The sequence below is a fragment of the Kogia breviceps genome, chromosome 1 (genome assembly GCF_026419965.1).
Source record: "Kogia breviceps isolate mKogBre1 chromosome 1, mKogBre1 haplotype 1, whole genome shotgun sequence".
In the NCBI taxonomy this organism is placed as follows: Eukaryota; Metazoa; Chordata; class Mammalia; order Artiodactyla; family Physeteridae; genus Kogia; species Kogia breviceps.
In genome coordinates this window covers 187,475,600-187,496,879 of record NC_081310.1, presented here as the reverse complement: position 1 = coordinate 187,496,879, position 21,280 = coordinate 187,475,600, and the positions used below count along the sequence as shown (strand labels likewise).

Here is a 21,280-nt window from a genome sequence, read left to right as displayed (position 1 = left end):
GAACTATGGCTAGAAAGATTGCCAGGTACTTTGTACGACTCACTCTCCCCCTTTCCCTTAGTCATAAGAACTCCCGTTTATAGCTGGGTACAATCTCCAGCCTCCCTTGTTGCTAAGTGTACTACGGTGATGAGTTCTGGCCAATGAGATGAAGCAGCAGTGTTATGTGGCGCTCCTTGGAATTCTCTTTAAAAGGGGAAGTGCTTCGCTTTTCCCCCTATTTCCTCTTTCTTGCTGGCTGGAATTCAGACAGGATGGCCAGAGCTGTGGTAGCCACCATGAGCCATGGGTTGGCTCGCTAAGGACGGCAGAGTAGCAAGAGAGGGAATTTTGGCCCCTGAAGGCTACGGAGCCACCAGCCCTGAACTGCCTCTTCTGGCCTTTGCCTACGGTGATGCTTATGCATCACCTCTTGTGTGTTTAAGCCACTTCATCTGGGCCTTTGTTATGGATGGAATCTTCACTAAGCCAAGGGTCAAGAACTCAGAAGTGCCCACCCCCTTCTTGAGAGAAGAGAGACTCCCCTATTTTTGTGTGACTGAAAAATAGGGGTGTGATTGGAGTGCCCGATACCTAACTGTGAAAATGGACAACGGTCGACACGCAGTAGGTCCTGAATACATTGTAGGAAGTGAGTTTATTGAATATACTCCTTTGACAGGTACTGGCTGCTAATTGGAGATGACGAAATTGAGGCAGAGAGGTAAAGTGACCTGCCCAAGGTCACCCAGGTGTCAGAGCTGGGGTCTGAATCCAGGCCTGTTCACATCATAGAAAATCAGGTGTGTGGTGGGGAAGACTTTGAAAATCATTTTCATTTTACAGATGAGAAAAGAGAAACCCAGAGAGGGGTGGTGGTTTGCTTAACGACACACAGCACGTGAAAAGTACAGCCGTGTGCTGTGCTTGAGATGCTGAGAGCGGAGCCTGCTTCGCTCAAATCTCCTCCCTGAGATGGAGGCTTGCGCTCTCCCCAGCCAGCCTAGGGTGCCTGCTTTAGTGCCAAAGGCAAGCACAAGACAGAACAGTCGGGGCTTCCCTGGTGGCGCAGTGGTTGAGAGTCCGCCTGCCGATGCAGGGGACACGGGTTCGTGCCCCGGTCCGGGAAGATCCCACATGCCGCGGAGCGGCTGGGCCCGTGAGCCGTGGCCGCTGAGCCTGCGCGTCCGGAGCCTGTGCTCCGCAACGGGAGAGGCCTCAGCAGTGAGAGGCCCGCGTACCGCAACAAACAAACAAACAAACAAACAAACAAAAAACAGTCCTTCAAGGCCGAAGAGGAAGGTTTTTGTCTAAAAAGGAGACAGGAAAGCACTGGGGAGGCTTGTGCTGGGGAGCTTAGGAAGCAACACAAAGGCTCGGCTGGTAACACCTGCATTTCCATTCGAATCACAAATCACACTGGGTTATTCCAATGACTTTGCAAGAACACAAAAGACAATTCCCTGTACAGTTTTGTTATTTTCTCATAACCTGCTTACTTCTTGTTCTTTTCTTTACAACCACTTTTAAAGAGTGTTCAGTGAAAACACACACATGTATATACACAGAAGAGGCTTTTCAGATCCCTGGGTTCAGGGTGGAGGTCAAGGTAGGGCAGCATCTTTCCATAGCGGGCGGACATTAGTGGCTGCATGGTGCTAGAAAGAACCTAAGTTTGGAATCAGAGACATGGGGGTTCCAGACTTGGCTCTATCTCTTTCTAGTAACTGGGTGAGTCTGTACAATGTCCTGAAACCCAGCTTACCCATCTGTAAAATGAAGATCATGATACCTCATACCTTGAATGTCTGCTATGAGAGTTCCAAGGGCCTGGGACTTTGTGGGAACTATTCTGTTCCATATATGACCCCAAACACTTTTATAGGGACATTACACAATTAGGGTTAGTGATACCCATCGCATGGGGTTGGTGGGAAGAAATAATACAAACCACAAGGCACAGCACCTGGTACACAGTAGGTGCTCCATAAATATGAGTTCCTTTTAATATAATTTTCTTGGAAGGAGGGATAGAAGGTAGGGAGTGAGCTAGGCAGATCCATTTGGGAACGCAAAATGGCTGCTGAAGCTCTAGCCATCACATCTGAATTCGGGCCAGCAGAAACCTAGACCCACAGGGACAAACAAGGATGGCCTCCCTATACCTTTTTAATGTTGGTGAAGGGCTGGTACTAGGGCTGGGTGGAGGCAGGCAGGACAGGAAGTGAGGGAGGTGTTTATGGCTACTGGCTACAGCTGATTCCAGATGGAAATTCCACTGTGCACCTGCCCTAGAATGCACAGCTCTGGACCTTCTTGGCTACAAGTTGGTCCAGGTCTCAGCCAACCCTAGTCCCTGATCTGCCATTCTGCAAAGACCCAGAGGCAGAACTGGCTGGCAGAGTTCCAATTTTACAGGTAGCCAGAGGGATGGGAGAGCAGGAGTGAGGTGGATGGGAAAAGAATCCCTTCTGAGCAGTGGAACATTCTGGCGTGGCTGATGTTGGATAAAGATTTCAGCCCAAGACCATCTCCCTGGCTGTCTAGATTGAAATCTGCCACCTGTCTGGATATGCTGGATGTTCCTGGTGCTGAGAAGCCTCCCTGACCTCCCCACGCTGGTTACGGACCCTTTCTGGGCCCCCCCTGCAAGAGCACTCACTACACACCATCGTCTTCATCTGCTTGCATCTGTCTGTGTTCTGATAGACCGTGTGAGCTGAGGAAGTGCACACCTCTAACTCACCTCTACGCCCCACATACAGCCCTGCACACTGTGGGTGCTCAGCGTAACCAGATCCGCACAGGATGAATGGGCCTCAGCGCTTCTGGTTCCCTGCCCTGCCAGACACCTGGACTTGCCCAAGCCAAAGCTGCTGCCACCTGTCGCTGCCTGGTCAACAATTTCCAAGCCTATCAGGCCCCCTGGGATTCCTTTACCTCTTAGGCCTCAGTTTCCTCCTCTGCAAAATGGGGCTAATAAAGATGCGTACACCATACACCATGTGGGCTGGTTGTGAGGATTCAACGAGATAATACACGTCACAGGCTTATTGGCCTAGAGTTGGAGGTCACTGACTGGAAGCCACAGAGATGCGTGAATGCAGTGTGAATGCACTGGTTAGGAGCCCAGGCTCTGAGGTAGGTTCCCTAGTTCATCTGGCTCTGCCACTCACATGCAGTGTCCCTTCCTGCGGCCTCAGTTTCTATACCTGTACAATGGGGTTATTATCCCTACTTCATGGGACAGCTATGGGGATCAAGTGACATAAGGTCTGTAAACCATGCAGAGCTGCGTCTGGCACGCTGGCTATTGTTGTTATTATTGTTATTATTACTGAATGTCTATTGTGTGCTAAGCTCTAGAAGCCAGCTGGCGTGTTTTTGGGACACCAAGACTCCAGAGACCCAGGGCTGGGTCTCTGCCCCCACAAGAAACCTCATGACGTGGCCCCCGGGGTGGCAGAAACCCCCACCCGCTGCAACCCAGTCCCCACACAGGAGAGCCTGAAAGGCGGGCAGGCCTTTGTTTGCTCCGTTCACCAGAAATGCCCTCTGCCTGTGACAGGGCCTGCTCCTGGCTCACTCCTGCTCCGGCTTGTCCTGAGATCAGGAGCCACCGCAGACCACGTTTGCGTCCGGTGGCTGATGCTGGGATGGTGCCCAGAGGGCTCTGCCCACGTCAGCCCAGCAGGGAGAAGGAAATCCTCCTGTAGACGGTCCTGTAGGTTTCTGCTCTGAGCACAGGGCAGCCAGTGCTTCGCAACAGCAGTCATGAGGACTCTTTTTGCCAGCAACCTCTCTTCCAGCAAGAATTTTCAAGGAAGAGAGGAGGGCAGCACAAAGGCAATGCTAATTATGTCTAATTACCCAGAAGAGGAGAGCACTGCTTTTTGTGATGTGCTCCTAATGCGATAAAGAGCTACTGTTAGGCAGGAGCTGGGAAGATGCCATGAAGGCAGTCTGAGTGGGGAGAGGAGGCTCTGAAGCTGTGGTCCCAGAGGCAGAACTGAAGGTGGACACAGGGGCAGGAGACGCAGGAACCAGCATTAAATGACGGCCTACTGTGCACCAACCATCTCGCATGTGCCCTGGAAGATAGGTGATATCTCTTGTTTCTAGGATGAGGAAACCGAGGCACAGAGAGGTTCAGTCACCGGCCTAAGGTCACACAGCCAGTATACCAGTAGCAGAGCCCGGATTCTAAGCCAGGCCTCTCTGGCACCAAAGGCTGTGCTCTTCCCGCTGTATCCCATTCAGGGGCTTCCCAGGGCAGAAACTATCTTTCAGGGGCTTTGTAGCATTTAAAGGAAATTTTCATTTGAAAGAAACGTTCAGCCATTCCTTTTCACATTTGATTCTTGTGGCAGAGGAAGACCCCTGGAGTGGTGAGGCATCAAGTCACTTCTCCCCTTCACCCCATCAGGGTACAGGGACCCTCAAACAGGACAGAGACCCCTGGACATGGGCCAGGAGGCATCACTGAGTCCTGCTGTTTCCTGGTCTTGTTACCCAGCTTTCCTCACTCCCACAGGGAGGTGTACAGCACAGGCTCTGGACCTGGTTTCAGAAACCAGATCTATGACTCTCTGGCTACACTGAATCTATTCTCTCAAGCCTCAGTTTTCCAGTCTGTGACTTGGGGATGCCCAGTACCTACTGTACGGGACTGCTGTGGGGTTGACATCACGTGAAGCACGTCTATCAGGGATAAAGATGACCTAAAGAGATGGCTCTAGGGGTTGAAGTTCATGTCTGTCCTGGGAAGACTGCCTCTTGAATTAGGAGTGATAAGTTTCATGGGTGGATGAGTCTAGAAACTCTTCTTATTCTTGGACCAATACCAGCCCCAAAACCTGCTGGTCAGGAAGGCACGGGACTGCTTCACTCGTGTTGTCTGGTGGGTCAGGACTTGTGAGCTAGGGCCCTGGGAGTTTGGGGGAGTGAAGATATAAGCCAGGACAAGTTGGCCCCTGTGACATGGTGGCAGGCTGGGTGGGAGGCCCAGGGGACCTCGGGGCAAGGTGATGGCCCACGAGCTTCAGTGGCAGCAGCGCCTGATAATGTTCTGGTTTTAAGTTTTTGTGCTAGAATCCCCCTGTGCCCTCTTCAACCCTCAGTCAAGTTTCAATAAGCACGCAACTCAGCATTAGCTGTGCTGGTGGGGGTGGGTCAGGGTGCCCGGCTTCCCCTACCACGAGGTGCAGTGTGTGCGTGTGTGTGTGTGTGTGCGCGTGTGTGCGTGTGTGTCGTTGGGCCAGGCTGCTGTTGAAGCTGAAGGGAGAAGCCAGGGTCCTCCGGGGTGCCCCTGCCCAAGGGGGTTTTCAGATGCCCAGGGAGGGGCCTGGACTGTCTGCTTTCAGGCAGGATGGTGCGGCTGGCTCAAATTACTTATGTGGTACCTGGGGAAATTGGGTTACGCTCAGGAAATGCTTGGTACTTGAAAAATGGCAGCCGACAATGTAATAATTGGAAAACAAAGTTCCTGTCCTCGCGAACCTTGCAACACGGGAATTTTCACTGGCTGAGTTTGCTTGGGGACATAACTGCAGGTCATTATTCTCACCCTCCTGGCAGCTGGCACCTCCCCCACCGGTTCTCACATCTACCCAACCGGGGGGCAATGCCGATTGGCTTCCGTCCTGCTGGGCTCGAGTCCTGCTCAGCCATGTTCCTGCTCTGTGACCCTGGGCAAGTCCCTTAGCCTCTCAAAGCCTCAGTGTCCTCATCTGTACAGTGGGGATACGGATACTGCAAAAGGTTGAGGGCAGAGCTGGGCAGCAAGTGAGTGTCCACACATGCAGCTATTATTAACTCCCTATGACAGACATGTGGTGGGGGTGGACGAGGTTCCTTCAAGCCCCAAAGATGGTTCTAGAAACTCAAATTAGGTTTGTGTAGCTGCTGGGGTGGGCTCCCTCGCATTCCATTCCCAGCCAGATCTTCTTTTCATTGTCTGCCCTGCCTAGTCTGAGATGTGTAAGAATCCTTGGGGCGTATGTTTAAAATGCAGACTTTCAGGCTCCACTTCCTAGAGACCGATTTAGGAGGTCTGGGCAGTGGGGCTCTGGGATCTGCATTTTAAATAAACTCTCCAGATGCTTCCAAGGTGGGGGACCTTGGAACACACTTGCCCTGCTCTGTATTCCACGGTTTCACAGCCTGGAAATTGGGTGTTTCTGCTCTGGTCCAGCCTGAATGCGTCCACTTGTGTCCTCTGGTGGTTTTGGTTACTTCCAGGGGAAACAGACTGTTCTGACTAGTAATCTCGGCTGGGGGAGGGAGTGAGGTAGTGGGAGGAGGAGTGGGGGGAGGGCAGTGATACAGGTGCAAGAGCATGGGCTCTGGAGGTTCAAATCCAGGCTATTAGTTGCTAGTTGTGTGATGGAAACGTTTCTAAGTCTCAGTTTCCTAATCTGTGAAATGGGGATAACAGTGCCCGCCCCCGAGGCCTGGGGACAATGCCCCAGCACAAGGATGGTGCCCGTGAGCAGGAGTTACCTCTTCCCAAGTGAATTCTCGTGATCTCCCTCCTCTGGGGTGGACTGAGCCCGGGCCAGTGTCCCTGGGACCTGGGTTGCTGGGCTGGAGTGGCGAAGTGCCCACCCCTCCAGCCCCAGGAGGGACAGGTGATACTCACCATGGAGGACAGGTCCACGTTCTCCACCCTCTTGTCCTGCAGCAGCACGGGCTGTAGGCCGGCCACTCGGAGCTTCACGGAGGATGTGCGGTACACAAAGCTCAAGAGCCAGTCCCCACTGTGGGCAGAGAGGACGGAGTGAGAAGGGGCGGACGTCAGCCTCAGGAGGGCCCTGCCTGGCCCCGGGGGAGCCTGGTGGGACGGGAGCTTCTGTGGGAAACCGGGGGCCCCGCTGCACCCATGTATGATGGTGGGAGCTGCGGCCACTGGCATTTCGGGAGCATTGCCCAGGGCGTGGCAGCTCCAGGGAGGCTGCTTTGTTTCCTGCTGGGCCCCCAGAGCAGAGAACAGCGAGCGCTGGCCTGGGGGGCAATAGACGAATATCTGTTGAGTGAGGGAATGAGGAAGCTGGATGAAATTCTCCACAGTCTGCATGTGGCTGGGTGAGCTGCTCTCAGCTGGGGAGGGTTTCCAATTCCCAGGGTGGGGGATGGAGGCTGGTCCAGGGCTCCCTGGGAGACCAAAGAAAGGCAGCAGGGCGTCTGCCTGGGGGAGAGGACCACAGGGAGCTGGGGCCACCGTGCTCCGTGGCTTGGAACTCTGGGTCTGGGGCCCCCCATCTGTCTTTGAGCTGGAGGGACCAGCTGTGCCTTCTGAGACAGGCCTGGCCCAGCCTGCAGCTCTCCCTGCCCTCAGCCACCTAGGAGAAGAGCGTGGCCCCCCGAGGCAGGTCACAGCCCTGGAACACTCCTCCACTCTCATGGCTGCTGTGAACACCATGCCCTGCCCCCTGCCCCCCATCCAGACATAAACCCTGCACTCTGGCAAGAAGATAACCCCGGACCCTCTGTGGCCTGATTCTTCAGGTACCGCGGGGTCCACGAGACAGCCTTGCCCTTCGAACCCCTGCGCCCTGTCCGGGGTGAAGCTGGGCCCCTCCCTTAGCAAGTCCAGGCACGTGGACGCCTCTGTTCCCCCTCTGCCTGCAGGACTGAGACCCCGCTTAGCACATTGGGCGTCTTTTGTTTCGACCGAGTCCGACTCCGGTTGCAGGGCCATTTGAGCCCATCGTTTTTGTGCGCTTGTTTGAAAGAAGGGCCCTCCTTCCCCGCCGTGTGCGTGTGCGGGGAATGGGCTGAGAGTCAGGAGTCCCCAGCCTGCCTGCGTGACCCTGTGTGCCCACAGGCGAGGCCCCAAAGCTGTCTGGGACCCAGGGTGTTGTGGGCTCTCCAGGCCTGACCCTCTGGGATCTCTGGCCACATGGGTGCCTATGTGGTTACCAGCCTGGAAGCCTCTAGAAGGCGGGGGTCCAGAGTTGAGGGGCTCTCAACAGACCTTCCTGCTGTGCCCCACCCTGAGCTCATCAGCCTGTGACTTCTTCTCTGAATCCTCCACCAGGTCCCTCGAGCAGAAGCCAGCAAAGCCATGTCCTAGGCCTCCCTTCCCCCCATGGCCAACTTACCACAGAATCCTGCAGATTTGTACTACCTGCCCCTACTCCCCACTCCCCCAAAACCCATCCCTTCTGCTCCAGCCCTGAGATCAGGCAACTCCCCGCCCAGCCCCCCACGGACAAATGGAACGGCCTCCTCCTCGCTCCTGGCCTCACCTCTCTCGAGCCACTGGGGTCTTCCTTCAGCTCTCATCCGACCATGGCCCTCTCCTCTCAGAAGCCAACCTTGACTCTCCACTACCCACAGGCCTTCTCTTCTGGAAAATTCCCTAACTGCCAGAGAGCAACGTTTGCACGTCCCAAAGGTTATCCTAATACCGAAGGCCCGAGAAACACTGTCCCTCAGAATGACGGCTAAGGGGAGAAGAAAGGAGACTGGCTCAAGTTGTTTTATTAACTAATCGTGAGGCTTACATGCATCCAATACGGGGTGTGAGGGAGGCCCCTATATGGTTCTGACACAGAAAGCAAAGGAGCAAAGTCAGCACTGTTCTTTCCCAATGATCTGTCTTAATCATGACAACACTCTACTTACAATGTTACATGCACTTATTCATACACATGTAGGGGCAGGACAGGAACATGTGTTAGAAGGTTCCACATCCTCGAAACTGTGCTAAGCAAACCACAGGGCCTTTGCTGGCATTCCAGACCCTCTGCACCCAGCATCTGCCTCTTTTGCCTGGGGTGGGCCACGAGCCCACCCTCGGGACCACACAGAGCCAGTCCCACCCTGTCAGTTACCAGCTGTGTGACCTTGGGCAAGTGGCTTGACCCCTCTGAGCCTCAGTCTCCTCGCTGTAACTTGCCTTCCGGGGCGGGCAGGAGCGTGCACAGAGATGGCACACCGCGTGTCCAGCGCTCGTCCACGTGAGCGCTCAGGAGGCACTGGGCACGATGATACCTCCCACTCTGGGCCTCCGTGGGCAGTGTGGCCTCTCTCCTGCTCGGTCTACTCTTCCAGGCTCTGATGGGCTCCTATCCATCTTCTCAAAATTCAGCTTGCATGTCACCTCTCCAGGGAGGGCCCCTGAGCCCTTCCACCTGATAGCATTAATCCTTTGTCCCTCATGTGACTAGTGTATGCTCCTTTTGTGACCTTTGCTACATGTCCTCCGTGTGTCCGCTCCTGGGTCTTTTCTTCTTCTGGGCAGAGAGCTTGTTGAGGGCAGGACTGTGCCTTAGTGCTGCATCCTGTAACCTGAGCAGAATCAGGAACTCCCTTGGGGGTGGGGGGTGGGTGTGCCCAGCAAGTCAGGCGCCAATGGCCCCCCAGGCCAGGCGGATGCATCCAGCTGGACCGTGATTCACACCGCATGACCTGTTGAAGGGTGTGCCGTGGCTGCTCACAGGCCTGGGACCACTTGTGGGCAGGGATCCTCCCCACTCCTTCAACCATTATCCCCACCCCACACGGCACTGGAGCAGAGACCACACAGGGAGACCACACAGGGGGGCTCAGAACAAAACCCTCTCATTGCAGAGATCCCAGCTATCAGGGAGACAGTGTCACCCGAGTTCACATCCTGGCTCTGTTGTGTGACCTTGGTGACGCACTTGACCCTCTCGGAGCTTCAGTTTCCTCACAGTATAATAGGGAGCCGCACCACTCGCCCGGTTGGCTTCCAGGGGGTTCGTGAAAGCCCAAGCAAGTTAATAAACCTGCAGAGAGCTTTATTAATGTACTTTATAAATTTATCAACGTATATAGTCTGGTAGTGTTGGCCTGAGGCTCTCCCCACCCCCTCATTCCACTGTCAGTCTTTAAGTAGGTTTACGGCAACTGAAACACCTTTGGGGGCCAAGAATATGAATTCCTGGTCGGTGCTTAATTTAATCAAGGAATTACAGTTATTGTTTTGGTCTGTGCATTCCTTCCCTCTTCTCTTCTTCCTCCTCCTCTCCCCCTTCTCCTTTTTCTCTCTGGAGAGATGCTCAGGATCTCACAAAATAATGGAAAACCAAACTTATTAGCCTCAGGTTCTCAACAGAACAGATGGGTTTAATAAGATTTTGCTGCTTTCATATTGCACACATGCAACTTTAATTCTTTCCCTTTGCTGTTTGTGAAAGCATCAAAAAAATCATGTGCTGTGAATATGCCCAGTAATAATAATTATAACCGCTATTGCTTATTGGGCACCTATAAAGTGCCAGCCTTCATCCTATATAATCTCATTTAATCTCGCCAGAACCCCTGTGCAGGAGGGACTGTTATTCCCATCTTATAGGTAGGAATACTGAGCTTCAGATTTGTTCGTCCAAAGCCACCCGAGCGGTAAATGGTGGAGCCAAGATTTTAACTGAGGACTGTCTGACATCAGTGTTGTGGCCATTCCTTCTCTTTTCTTGTTTTTAGTTAATTAAGTAATTTATTTTTAAAGATTTTTATTGGAGCAGAGTTGACTTACAATTTGTGTTAGTTTCTGCTGTACGGAAAAGTGAATCAGTTACACATATACATATATCTACTCTTTTTTAGATTCTTCTCCCATACAGGCCATTACAGAGTATTGAGTAGAGTTCCCTGTGCTATACAGTAGGTCCTTATTAGTTATCTATTTTATCTAGAGTCAATCCCAATCTCCCAATTTATCCCTCCCCCCACCGCTTACCCGCTGGTAACTGTAAGTTTATTTTCTACATCTGTAACTCTATTTCTGTTTTGTATATAAATTCATTTGTACCCCTTTTTTAGATTCCACATATAAGCAATATCTTCATTCAGTATGACAATCTCTAGGTCCATCTATGTTGCTGCAAATGGCATTACTTCATTCTTTTTAATGGCTGAGTAATACTCCATTGTACATATGTACCACATCTTCTTTATCCATTCTTCTGTTGATGGATATTTAGGTTGCTTCCATGTCCTGGCTATTGTAAATAGTGCTGCTATGGACATTAGAATGCTCTTTTCTTCTTCTTCTTCTTATTTTTTTAATTTTATTTTTATTTATTTATTTATTTTTGCGGTACGCGGGCCTCTCACTGCTGTGGCCTCTCCCGTTGCGGAGCACAGGCTCCAGACGCCCAGGCTCAGCGGCCATGGCTCACGGGCCCAGCCGCTCCGCGGCACGTGGGATCCTCCCGGACCGGGGCACGAACCCGTGTCCCCTGCATTGGCAGGCGGACTCTCAACCACTGCGCCACCTGGGAAGCCCTCTTTTCTTAGTTTTTAAACTGTCCTTACTTAAAAAATTAAAGTCTTTTTTATTAGTAAATAAATATACACACACATATATAACTGAATCACTTTGCTGTACACCTGAAGCTAACACAACGTTGTAAATCAACTACATATCAATTTTTAAAAAGTCTCTTTTAAGCCCTACCTCCAATTCCTGTCCACTCTTTAGGGGTGACCACTGTTATTAGTTTCTCATGGTCCCTCTGGACCTGCCTGTCCATTTTCAGACATACAGATACATATAAGCACACGTAGAAACGTCTTCCTTCGTAAATGGGATCATAGTACGTACTGTCGCACTTGCTTTTTTTCCCCTTAACCGTTCCCCTCTCTTTTTTTTTTTTTTGCGGTATGCGGGCCTCTCACTGTTGTGGCCTCTCCCGTTGCGGAGCACAGGCTCCGGACGCGCAGGCCCAGCGGCCATGGCTCACGGGCTTAGTTGCTCCGCGGCATGTGGGATCTTCCCGGACCAGGGCACGAACCTGTGTCTCCTGCATCGGCAGGCGGATTCTCAACCACTGTGCCACCAGGGAAGCCCAACCGTTCCCCTCTTTGCGGTCATTCAGGTTGTTTTAAATTTTTAATTATAAATGAAGCTGCAAGGATCTCCTTTGTGCATCCATCTCTGTGCATGTATCTAGTACAGCAGGATCACAGAAGTCAGAATCTGTGGGATCAGAAGACTGGCACATTAAAAATTTGGATAGGGCTTCCCTGGTGGCGCAGTGGTTGGGAGTCCGCCTGCCGATGCAGAGGACACGGGTTCGTGCCCCGGTCTGGGAGGATCCCACATGCCGCGGAGCGGCTGGGCCCGTGAGCCATGGCCGCTGGGCCTGCGCGTCCGGAGCCTGTGCTCCGCAACGGGAGAGGCCACAACAGTGAGAGGCCCGCGTACAGCAAAAAAAAAAAAAAAAAAAAAAAGAAAAAAAATATTTGGATAGATATTGCCAATTATCCTCCACTGAATTCAACTGCCACCAACAGTGTATGACAGTGCCCATTTCTCTACATCTTCACCAGCACTGAATGTTATTCATGTTTCAGATGTTCGATAATCTGACGGATGATAAATAGCATTTTACTGATTTTAGTTTGCATTTATTTCATTAATAATGAAGTTGGGTATATTTTCAAAAGTTTATTGACTGTATTTACTCCAAGTTTATGTGTAGATATCCTTTGGCCATTTTCTTTCTTTTTATTTTTTTATTTTTTAGGCTGCACCATGAGGCACGTGGGATCATAATTCCCTGACCCGGGTTCGAACCAGCGCCCCCTGCATCGGGAACATGGAATCTTAACCACTGGACCGCCAGTGAAGTCCCTGGCCATTTTCTAATTTTTGTTATTTATTTACTTTTGGCTGTGCCAGGTCTTCGTTGCAGCATGTGGAATCTTGAGTTGTGGCAAGCAGACTTCTTAGTTGCAGCATGCATGTGGGATCTAGCTCCCCGACCAGGGATTGAACCCGGGCCCCCTTCATTGGGAGCTCGGGAGTCCTAACCGCTTGACCACCAGGGAAGTCCCTCTGGCCATTTTTCTTATTAGATTTTTTTTTCTTATTGATTTGCATGAGCTCTTTGTCTTTGCTTCTTTGTTCTTTCTACCATATCCTGATTCTAAGAACTCAGCTTAGAATATGAGTGATAAAGCCATGCTGATTGGCTGAACTCCCATGTCCCGGTTAATGCCCTCTATCCATGGCTAAAGACCATCTTTATCGTTAGCTCTGAACTAGACATGGGCTAAATTATCAAAACGATAGAGACTTTCCAAATCTCTTCTATTCAGTTGCAGGTTCTACTTGGGAGGGTTGGGCTTAGATCAAAATTAAAGTTAACTGGCCTTGTGACTTAACTTATCTGGGCCTCAGTTTCCTCACTTGTAAGATGGGATTAATAATACAAACCCCTTAGGGTTTGGGGCATGATTAATGGAGAAAATGACAACAGAGACAGGATCTGGCAGGTGCTAAGAGTCTAATACTTGTCATATCCACTCCCCCATCAATGCATTATTGCATTTTTCACGGTTGTTTTTGAATAATTGTCTGTTTCCATGTGTCTTCTCTGCTAGACATGAACCCCTCTTGTCTTGTTCATCTTCGCAGTCCCACGTCCAGCAGGAGGTCTTGGGCGTGTATGTTGGATGATTCTGAGTTACCCTTAACCTCAGGCTGGAGCCTCTCCCTTCTCCCACCCTGACATATATTCCTTAGAATCAGGAACCCAGCACTTTCCTCCTTCTCTAGGCTTTGCCTTTCAAATGATCTCACCCGTCCTTCTGGCTTCAGCTGAAGCTGATGTCGCACTGGCTCCAGTTCTCATCTCTCTCAGTTCCAGGGCTACATCTCCAGCCGCCCTGCTGGACGCTTCATGTTCATAGCCCCGTGAGTCAGCTGCTTCCCCAAGTCTCACCTCCTGTCGCTCAACGAGTGTGCACCACACTTGGGGAAAAGCCTTTGGTTTCAGAGCTCCTGGATTTTGGTGTCGCAGACAAGCTTCCGTATGGCTGCCCGGAGCTGCCTGTTTCCTGCCTGTTTGCGCTGCTGAGTGCGAGGTTGCACGGGGCTAGGTGGGGGCTTGCTCCTGTTGAGGTTCCAGCTGGTGCCCGGCACGAGGTGGGCGCTTTGATGCTGCTGCCGATAAACGGTAACACCATCTGTCACTTGCGGAGCAGGCACCCACCGTGGGCAACTCTGTAAATTGCTGGACTATCATCGCAACCTGGGAGGAGGAGTCACTACTATCATCCCCCCCTTCACTGATGGAGAAACTGGGGCCAACGTGAAGACTCAGGTCTGTGCGATTCCAAATCCTTATTCTCGTGTTTACGCTGTCACCTCCCTCCTTTGCCTCATTTGGAGGCTGAAGGGCCCGGACAACTTCTCAGGCCAATCTCCTGAGTTCTCTGCGGTGGCCTTCATCTTCTCTTCTTCCCCAGAGTCGAGGGCACGGCTCTGGCTGAAACCTCTCGAGTCCTTCTCAAAGCCAAGCCTAGGGATGCCTCCTTTCCAGCCCCACAGCTATTAGTCTTCACAGCCCCCCCTCTCTTGCAGGAGGGTCTGTCGTGGGGTGTGGGTGCTGGCTCCCCCATGGCTGTCATCCCTGCCCCAAGACACCGCTCTGGAAGCTCAGCCTGGACACTCCCCACTCCCTTCCTGCGCTGCCAGATAACCCACACACGAGCTCCTCAGTCGGCATTCAAAGACCCCCCCATTTAGGGCCCAATCTTTGCTTTTCAGTCTCACCCCACTCACCCTCTTCCCCCAGATCACGGTGACCAGCCTGGCCTCCCGTGTCATCCTGTAAGCTGGTCTCAGGCCCAACATGGGGAAATCTTTCTTAGGATCTGTCCCTGTTGTCCATCATCCTACGGGGATGGATGCTGCCCAGGTCAGAACACCTGGCCCGGGCCTTGCTTCTAGCAGGGCTGGTGTCCTCCCGGTCCCTGGGATCCTCCAGGACAAGGGCCTGGCCTCCAACATCTGTGTCCTGGGCACAGGGCCTGGGCACACTGGGTGCTCAGTGAGTACTGTCACCTCCTCCCAGGCACAAGGTTGGGACAGACCTGCAGTAGCCATTGATGATCCTTCCAGATGCCACCTTCCGGAAAGACTCCCAGTGCTTGGCTTCTCCTTCCACGGGCGCGCCCAGCAGGACAACGTCCTCGATGATCCCTTGGCAATCTGGAGAGAGACCCCGGAAAGGACGGTCGGCACCCCTGGCCACAGCGGGTCCTGAGAGCGACTCTCCAATAGTGGTGGAGGAAATGGATGTCCCGTACACGCGCACACACATGCATAGGCACACCCCCACTCATGCAGACACGCACACCTACGCTCAGGCACCTGCGCACACACATTCGTGCACACGAGCACACACATGCCCACACAGTACGGCGGCTTCCATTTACTGAGTTCCAGGCCCTCCAGTGCCCGATCTTTTCCTGCAAAGCATCAACAAGCCCATTTCAGAGTTAAGGAAAACCAAAGACATTTTCAAGATCACATGGCCGGTACGTGGCACGGCCCAAATTGGGACCCACGTCTGTTTCCACCCTCCATGAAGCTCACAACTGGCCGCGGACTCAGACGGGGTGTCTCCCTTTAGGAGGGACTGATGGGCCCTAGCGCATTGCGCGTGCCAGGCAGTAGACACCACAGCCTTCCTCTGCGATAGGTTCTCGGGGGTCTGTACAGCCTGTCGGGAAGGTGGGAGTGGAGAGGAGAGGGGGGCTCAGGATCCCGGGACACGGAGTACACGCAGCAGCTGAACTGACCCAGTGGGTCAGGGTATTTCAGGCCAGGGCTCCTCTGAGTGCAGCTCGTGGATGAGGGCTGGCCCGTGGACTGTCTGTCTTGCAAGTACAGATCAGCAAAGCAGCGTTTCTTTGATCTCCTCGCAGACTGGAAACCAACAGCTCACACATGGGAGTGCAGACCGCACTTTGAGAAGCACTGCTCTAGACCCGTGGGGCTGCACGTGCACCTACACCCCCAGTCACCCCCTGACCCGGCTCTATTTTTCTTCTTGTCACACCTCACTTGTTTATATCTGTCTCCTCCTCCAGTATCTGCGTTCAGCTCGGAGGGCGGGGCTCCAGCTGCCTTGGTCACAGCTGTACAGGACAGTGCCTGGTCTATACTTGGGGCTCAGTAAAGGTGTGAATGAATGAGTAAATACACTGCCATCCCCTGGGACAGCCAGGATATGTGCTTTGCAGTTGCAAAGCCCTGGGTTCAAATCCTGGCTCAGCGACTTCTGAGCCAAGTCACTTAACTTCTCTGTCCCTACAGGTGGCTATGGTACTGCCTTGGTGGTCTTTATGGGGATGAAATCATGGTGGGGAAAACCGCAGCGTAGTGAACACACAGTGGGAGTCAGTGTCTCCCCGCCCCGCCCCCCGTCCCGTGCCCCTGCCTCTCCGCAGGTTCTGAGCCCACCCCCCACCCCCACCCCCAGTTTGGAGAGCACATGACCCGTGTCATTCCTGGGGAGTGGGCCCCGGAGCGACAGCTCAGCCAGTCCTACCACTCTCTCTTGCTGAGGGACACAGGACAGGTGGCTTCCTCTCTCTGGGCTCCGGTTTCTAACCAGAGTGCGTCTAACTGTTTTCCATTTGGGCTGTTGTGTCAGAGTTTGTCTGAGTAAAGCGTTCCAGGCTAACAGGAGTTTGAGAACCCCTGTGCTCCTCTGGCCGTGACTTATAAGATTCCAGGGCACAGAATTCTGATTTCACTCCTCTGCTTCCAGGGATAGGATAATCTGGCAGAAGGATGGAAAACTTCAGGAAGCCGGTAGTTTGTGTTGAATTGCAAGGATGACTCAGATACTGTTTGATGTAAGGGCTATTTCAGGTGCTTATGCTGTTGGCAAGGCTGTAGCTTTGATTCTGACCCCTTCTCTCGGCAGACGAGGACACACGGAGTCTCAGAGGGGATGGGGCATGCCCACGGTCACACAGGTGGTGAGAATACAGCTGGGCCCAGAACCCAGCACGGGGAGCTGTCGGGGCCTGGGGCAATTCTCTCTGCTGTTTACGGTAACAACGCAAAGCACAGCGATCGATCGCAGGTGGGTTATCATTGCTCCCACGGTGCCAAAACGGCTGTGGGCCCAGGGTCAACGACTGAGCTTAGCAGCTCTCTCTGGACGCCGGCCACTCAGGGCACCTGCCCTGTCCCCCAGAATCTCTCCATCTGCGGAGCTGGGACAGCTTTGCAGCCCTGGGTGCTGACGCCTGGAGAGCTGGGACCTCCTTGTGGCCAGCAGGGGAACTGCAGCATTCCCTATCAGGTTACCCTGAGCAACTGTCAGGACCCTGTGACTAGCGATCGAACAGGTGTTATGAAAAGCAAACAAAGGTAGTTATCTTTTGCTGAGCTGAGACTAGTAGCTGAATCTCACAAAACAGTCCAGAGCACAGTCAAATCAAGTCAGGGTAGGCGGCGAGCTGGAAACACATTTACCTATCTCTGAAGCCTGGCTTTTAAACTGCCTTTCTAGACCTCTTCCCCTTTATCCTCAGACTGCTGCCACAGTCAGATGTGCCTGTCTTATGTTTTAAAAGATGATTTGCTCTCTAGGAGGTTGCATACCTAGCGATAAGCCATGTGGCAGGCTCTTGGTAATGCACAGGTGTTAGCTTAAAGAAAGTTGATGAGAATCGTTTTAGACCCACCCAAGGGAGAGTCCTGCACTGTTCCTGGAATGAGACGGTCCAGGAGGGGAAAGCTGGCTGCCGAAGTAGATGCTGGAGAAAAAATGTCAACATTCACTGTTTGGTCCCAAACCTTATAATACCAGAAGATTTCAGCCTTCCAGGTAAAATACAGAAAATCCTCAGTCAGGTACCACTTTTAGTGTCAAGCAGTCCCCTTTCATGGGCACAGATGATCCGTCACATCATGACATGAGTTCAGTGCAGAATACCCCCGCTTTTCAAGACCAACAGAAGAAACTGGCATTTAACATTTTAATAATAACGAACATAAGATGACCTCACTGTCTTTTTCCTGCAGGGACCACGAATGTTTGCTGAAACATGTTGGGGTTTATTCCTATATTGCTACCACCAACTTTTCTTCTTGTGAATTTTTAAGGTGTTAAGCTATAGTTCCATAGTTTTATAAATAGTCAGGGATCCAAGGTGCATCAGTCACCTTCAAGTTCAGGACTCAAGTTCAGGTTCAACTTTTGGGCTTGGATTGCTCATTTTTTAAACAGTCTTGTGTATGTTATTAATATAATACTTTTACTGTTGAAGCTGGAGGCCTTTCATTCTTATGCCTTTGGCATTAAGGAGGCTCCATCCCTGAGACAATTAAAAAAGAAAAGGTTTATTAGTCCGGTCTTTATTCCTCCACTTTCAGTCATTTTTGTCACTCACGTATGGTGAGAAACATTACCTTCCCACACTGTCTTTGCTTTTACCTCTTATTTCCATTCCTTTTTTTTTTTTTTGGCCACACCCCGTGGCTTGTGGGATCTTAGTTCTTGACCAGGGATTGAACCTGGGACCACGGCAGTGAAAGCGCCGAGTCCTAACCACTGGACTGCCAGGGAAGTCCCTCTTTTTTTTTTTTTTTTTTTTTTTGCAGTACGCGGGCCTCTCACTGCTGTGGCCTCTCCCGCTGCGGAGCACAGGCTCCGGAAGCGCAGGCTCAGCGGCCATGGCTCACGGGCCCAGCCGCTCCGCGGCACGTGGGATCCTCCCGGACCGGGGCACGAACCCGTGTCCCCTGCATCGGCAGGCGGATTCTCAACCACTGCGCCACCAGGGAAGCCCCCTCTTTTTTTATTCTTAATACAGGACCCAAAGAGATCCCTTTAAAATTTGAGTCATAGGCATGAGGTACCTTTTGGGGGTGAAGGAAATGTTCTACAACTCGGTTGTGGTGAGGGTTTGTACAACTCTGCACATTCGCTAAAAATCACTGAATTGTACACTTAAAATGGGGGGACTGTGTAATATGTAAATGACACTGCAGGAAAGTCAGATCATTTCACTCCTGTGCTCAAAACTCTCCTGTGGGATCCATCTCTCATGGAGTCAGAGTCAAAGTCATTGCAACAGCCCTCGAAGCCCTGCGTGACCTTCCCCACGCTTTCCCCTTGCTCACTGTCTTCCAGCCACACTGGCCGTGCTGTTCCAGAACATGCCAGGCCTTTCCCTTGCTAATCTCTCCTCCTGATGCGCTTCCCTCCAACACCCACAAGCCTCACCCCCCCGACCTGCTCCTTCACCTCTTTGTTGAACTGCCAACCTCCAAAGGGAGGAAGATGCAACCTCCCACCCCTACCAGGTGCCCCATCTCCCTTCTCTGATTTATTTTTCTCCATAGCACTTGAGACCATCTGACTTACTACCTATTTTACTTTTACAATCTGTCCTATGATCTGTCTCCTACTACACATGAGCTACTCAAGGGTTGAGATTGTTCTTTTTTGTGTTCCCCAGGGGACCCCCAGTGCCTAGAACAGCAACTGGCACAGATGCTCTGCTCAGAATTTGTGCGATGAATGAAAGCTATAGCTGCGGGACTCAGCAACCCTTCATGTTGAGAATACACGCAAAAAGTTTATTTTTTAAAATTTAAAAATTTTCCTCCTGGTATAACTTCGAATTCTGAGAGGCTCTAGTTGAGGATCTCTGTAGACTGGATAGAAGCAAATGAAGAGTGCTGACTTGGCTGAAAGTAAATGGAAGAGTATTTAACCAGGCTTCTCAGCTCTTCCGTTGCTGGTTTCCAGAGCTCTGCTCCAGGGGAACAGATGCTACTGTGACTGACTGCAGTCTGCAGTGGGCAAGAATAATGACCGGTCCTTCCAAAGCTGACTCTGCCTCAGTCTCCTCTGCTGGCTTCCGACAATGTGACCCAGAGGCTCATGGTGACCCTCCCAAGAAGCATCCGACATCACCTGTATTAACAAAAATCCCTTGGGCTTGGCCTACATAATAAGAAGGCTCAGGGTCTCCAGACCCTTCAGATCATTCATGGTACAGCTCAGGGTGCCCCATCCCTGGGGGCAAAGATCCAGAGCAACTTCGAGGGCCTAAGAAACTGCACAATTGCAAACTGCTGCCGGCCAATTAAACGTCTCCTGTCTCACACAGCAGGTGTCATGATTCTAAGACTGTATCAGACGCTGTTGCAACTCACAGAATTCCTGGATTCAGGTAGTTTTCGGTCATTACATAGTTTTTCCACCAGGAGATGCTGAAAGCGTGAAGACTGCTATATGCAGGGCTGTGAAGTGTTTGCCATTAGAAAGGGCTCAGGTTCAAAAAGGCTGGGAATCACCAGTCCAGGGGAAGCGGCTTGACCTTTGGCACAGGAGAAATCTGTGTTCAAATCTTGCTTTTACGTGAACTGAAGTCAGTTATCTAATAACTTGGAGCCTCAGCTTCCTCATCTTTAAAATGGAGATAATATACTAATACTGATTTCCCAGGGCTGGTGTGAGGTTATATGTCCAGGGCGGTGTCGGGCACATGGCTTGGTCAGTGGTGTCCACTGTTATTCCCGTGCAGATGATCAATTTGGCGACTGGGGAGAAATGGGGGGCATGAGGCGCCGTCTTTGGAGACGGCTCAGCCATTACAGTCACCGTGCCTGTTTCTGGCCAGCCGCTAATTGCAGGCACTATTTTAGCAGTTAGCTGGGGGCAGTGGTGATGCCAGGCATCTGGGAGCAGTGGACAGTAGCATCGGTCTCCTTCAGAGCGCAGCCTCTAGAGAGAAGCAGCTGAAGAGCTGTAAACAATGGTTAAACACGTCCTCATTTACTTTAATTTTTTTTTTTTTTTTTTTTGGCCGAGCCACATGGCTTGAGGGGTCTTAGTTCCTCGACCAGGGATTGAACCCACACCCTCGGCAATGAAAGCTCGGAGTCCTAACCACTGGACCGCCAGGGAATTCCCAAAATTAAAAAAAAAAAATTGTGGTGAAATACACCTAACGTAAGATTTTCCATCTTAACCATTTTTCCGTGGACAGTTCAGTGGCATTAAGTCTAGTCACATGGTTGTGTAACCATCCTCCCTTGCTTTTTTTTTTTTTTGCGGTATGTGGGCCTCTCACTGCTGTGGTCTCTCCCGTTGCGGAGCACAGGCTCCGGACGCGCAGGCCCAGCGGCCATGGCTCACGGGCTTAGTTGCTCCGCGGCATGTGGGATCTTCCCGGACCAGGGCACGAACCCGTGTCTCCTGCATCGGCAGGCGGATTCTCAACCACTGCGCCACCAGGGAAGCCCCTCCCTTGCTTTTATCACTCAGAATCTAGATAAATCAATTTCTGTCTTGTCAGCTGCTCTTATCACTCCTTCAGCAGTTCACGCCAGATTCCTGATATGACACTTTTACCACCTGGCACTCCTGGAGGTCTGGAGATAAGTCTTAGCTTTTCAAAAGAAAACCCAAGAGTTGAGAATAGGCAGTACTTCACAACAGCAAGTGTCCCTTTACACTAGAGCCTTGGCCTCGAAAATCATATATAAACTGAGTTTTTGTTAAAC

At 51.7% G+C, this 21,280-nt stretch overlaps 2 protein-coding genes across 2 annotated transcripts in view; one reads left to right on the top strand and one right to left on the bottom strand.

Moving 5' to 3' along the window:
- Positions 1 to 21,280, bottom strand: part of TMCO4 (transmembrane and coiled-coil domains 4) — a 93,906-nt gene that overhangs the window by 1,640 nt on the left and 70,986 nt on the right. Inside the window, exons 14-15 of the mRNA XM_067016143.1 lie at positions 14,833 to 14,950; positions 6,620 to 6,737 (exon numbers count right to left, since the gene is read on the bottom strand). Coding sequence (XP_066872244.1) covers positions 6,620 to 6,737; positions 14,833 to 14,950 — 236 coding nt within the window. The remainder of the gene's footprint in view (positions 1 to 6,619; positions 6,738 to 14,832; positions 14,951 to 21,280) is intronic.
- The window catches only part of HTR6 (5-hydroxytryptamine receptor 6), a 46,886-nt gene that overhangs the window by 15,904 nt on the left and 9,702 nt on the right, over positions 1 to 21,280 (top strand). The window lies entirely within an intron of this gene.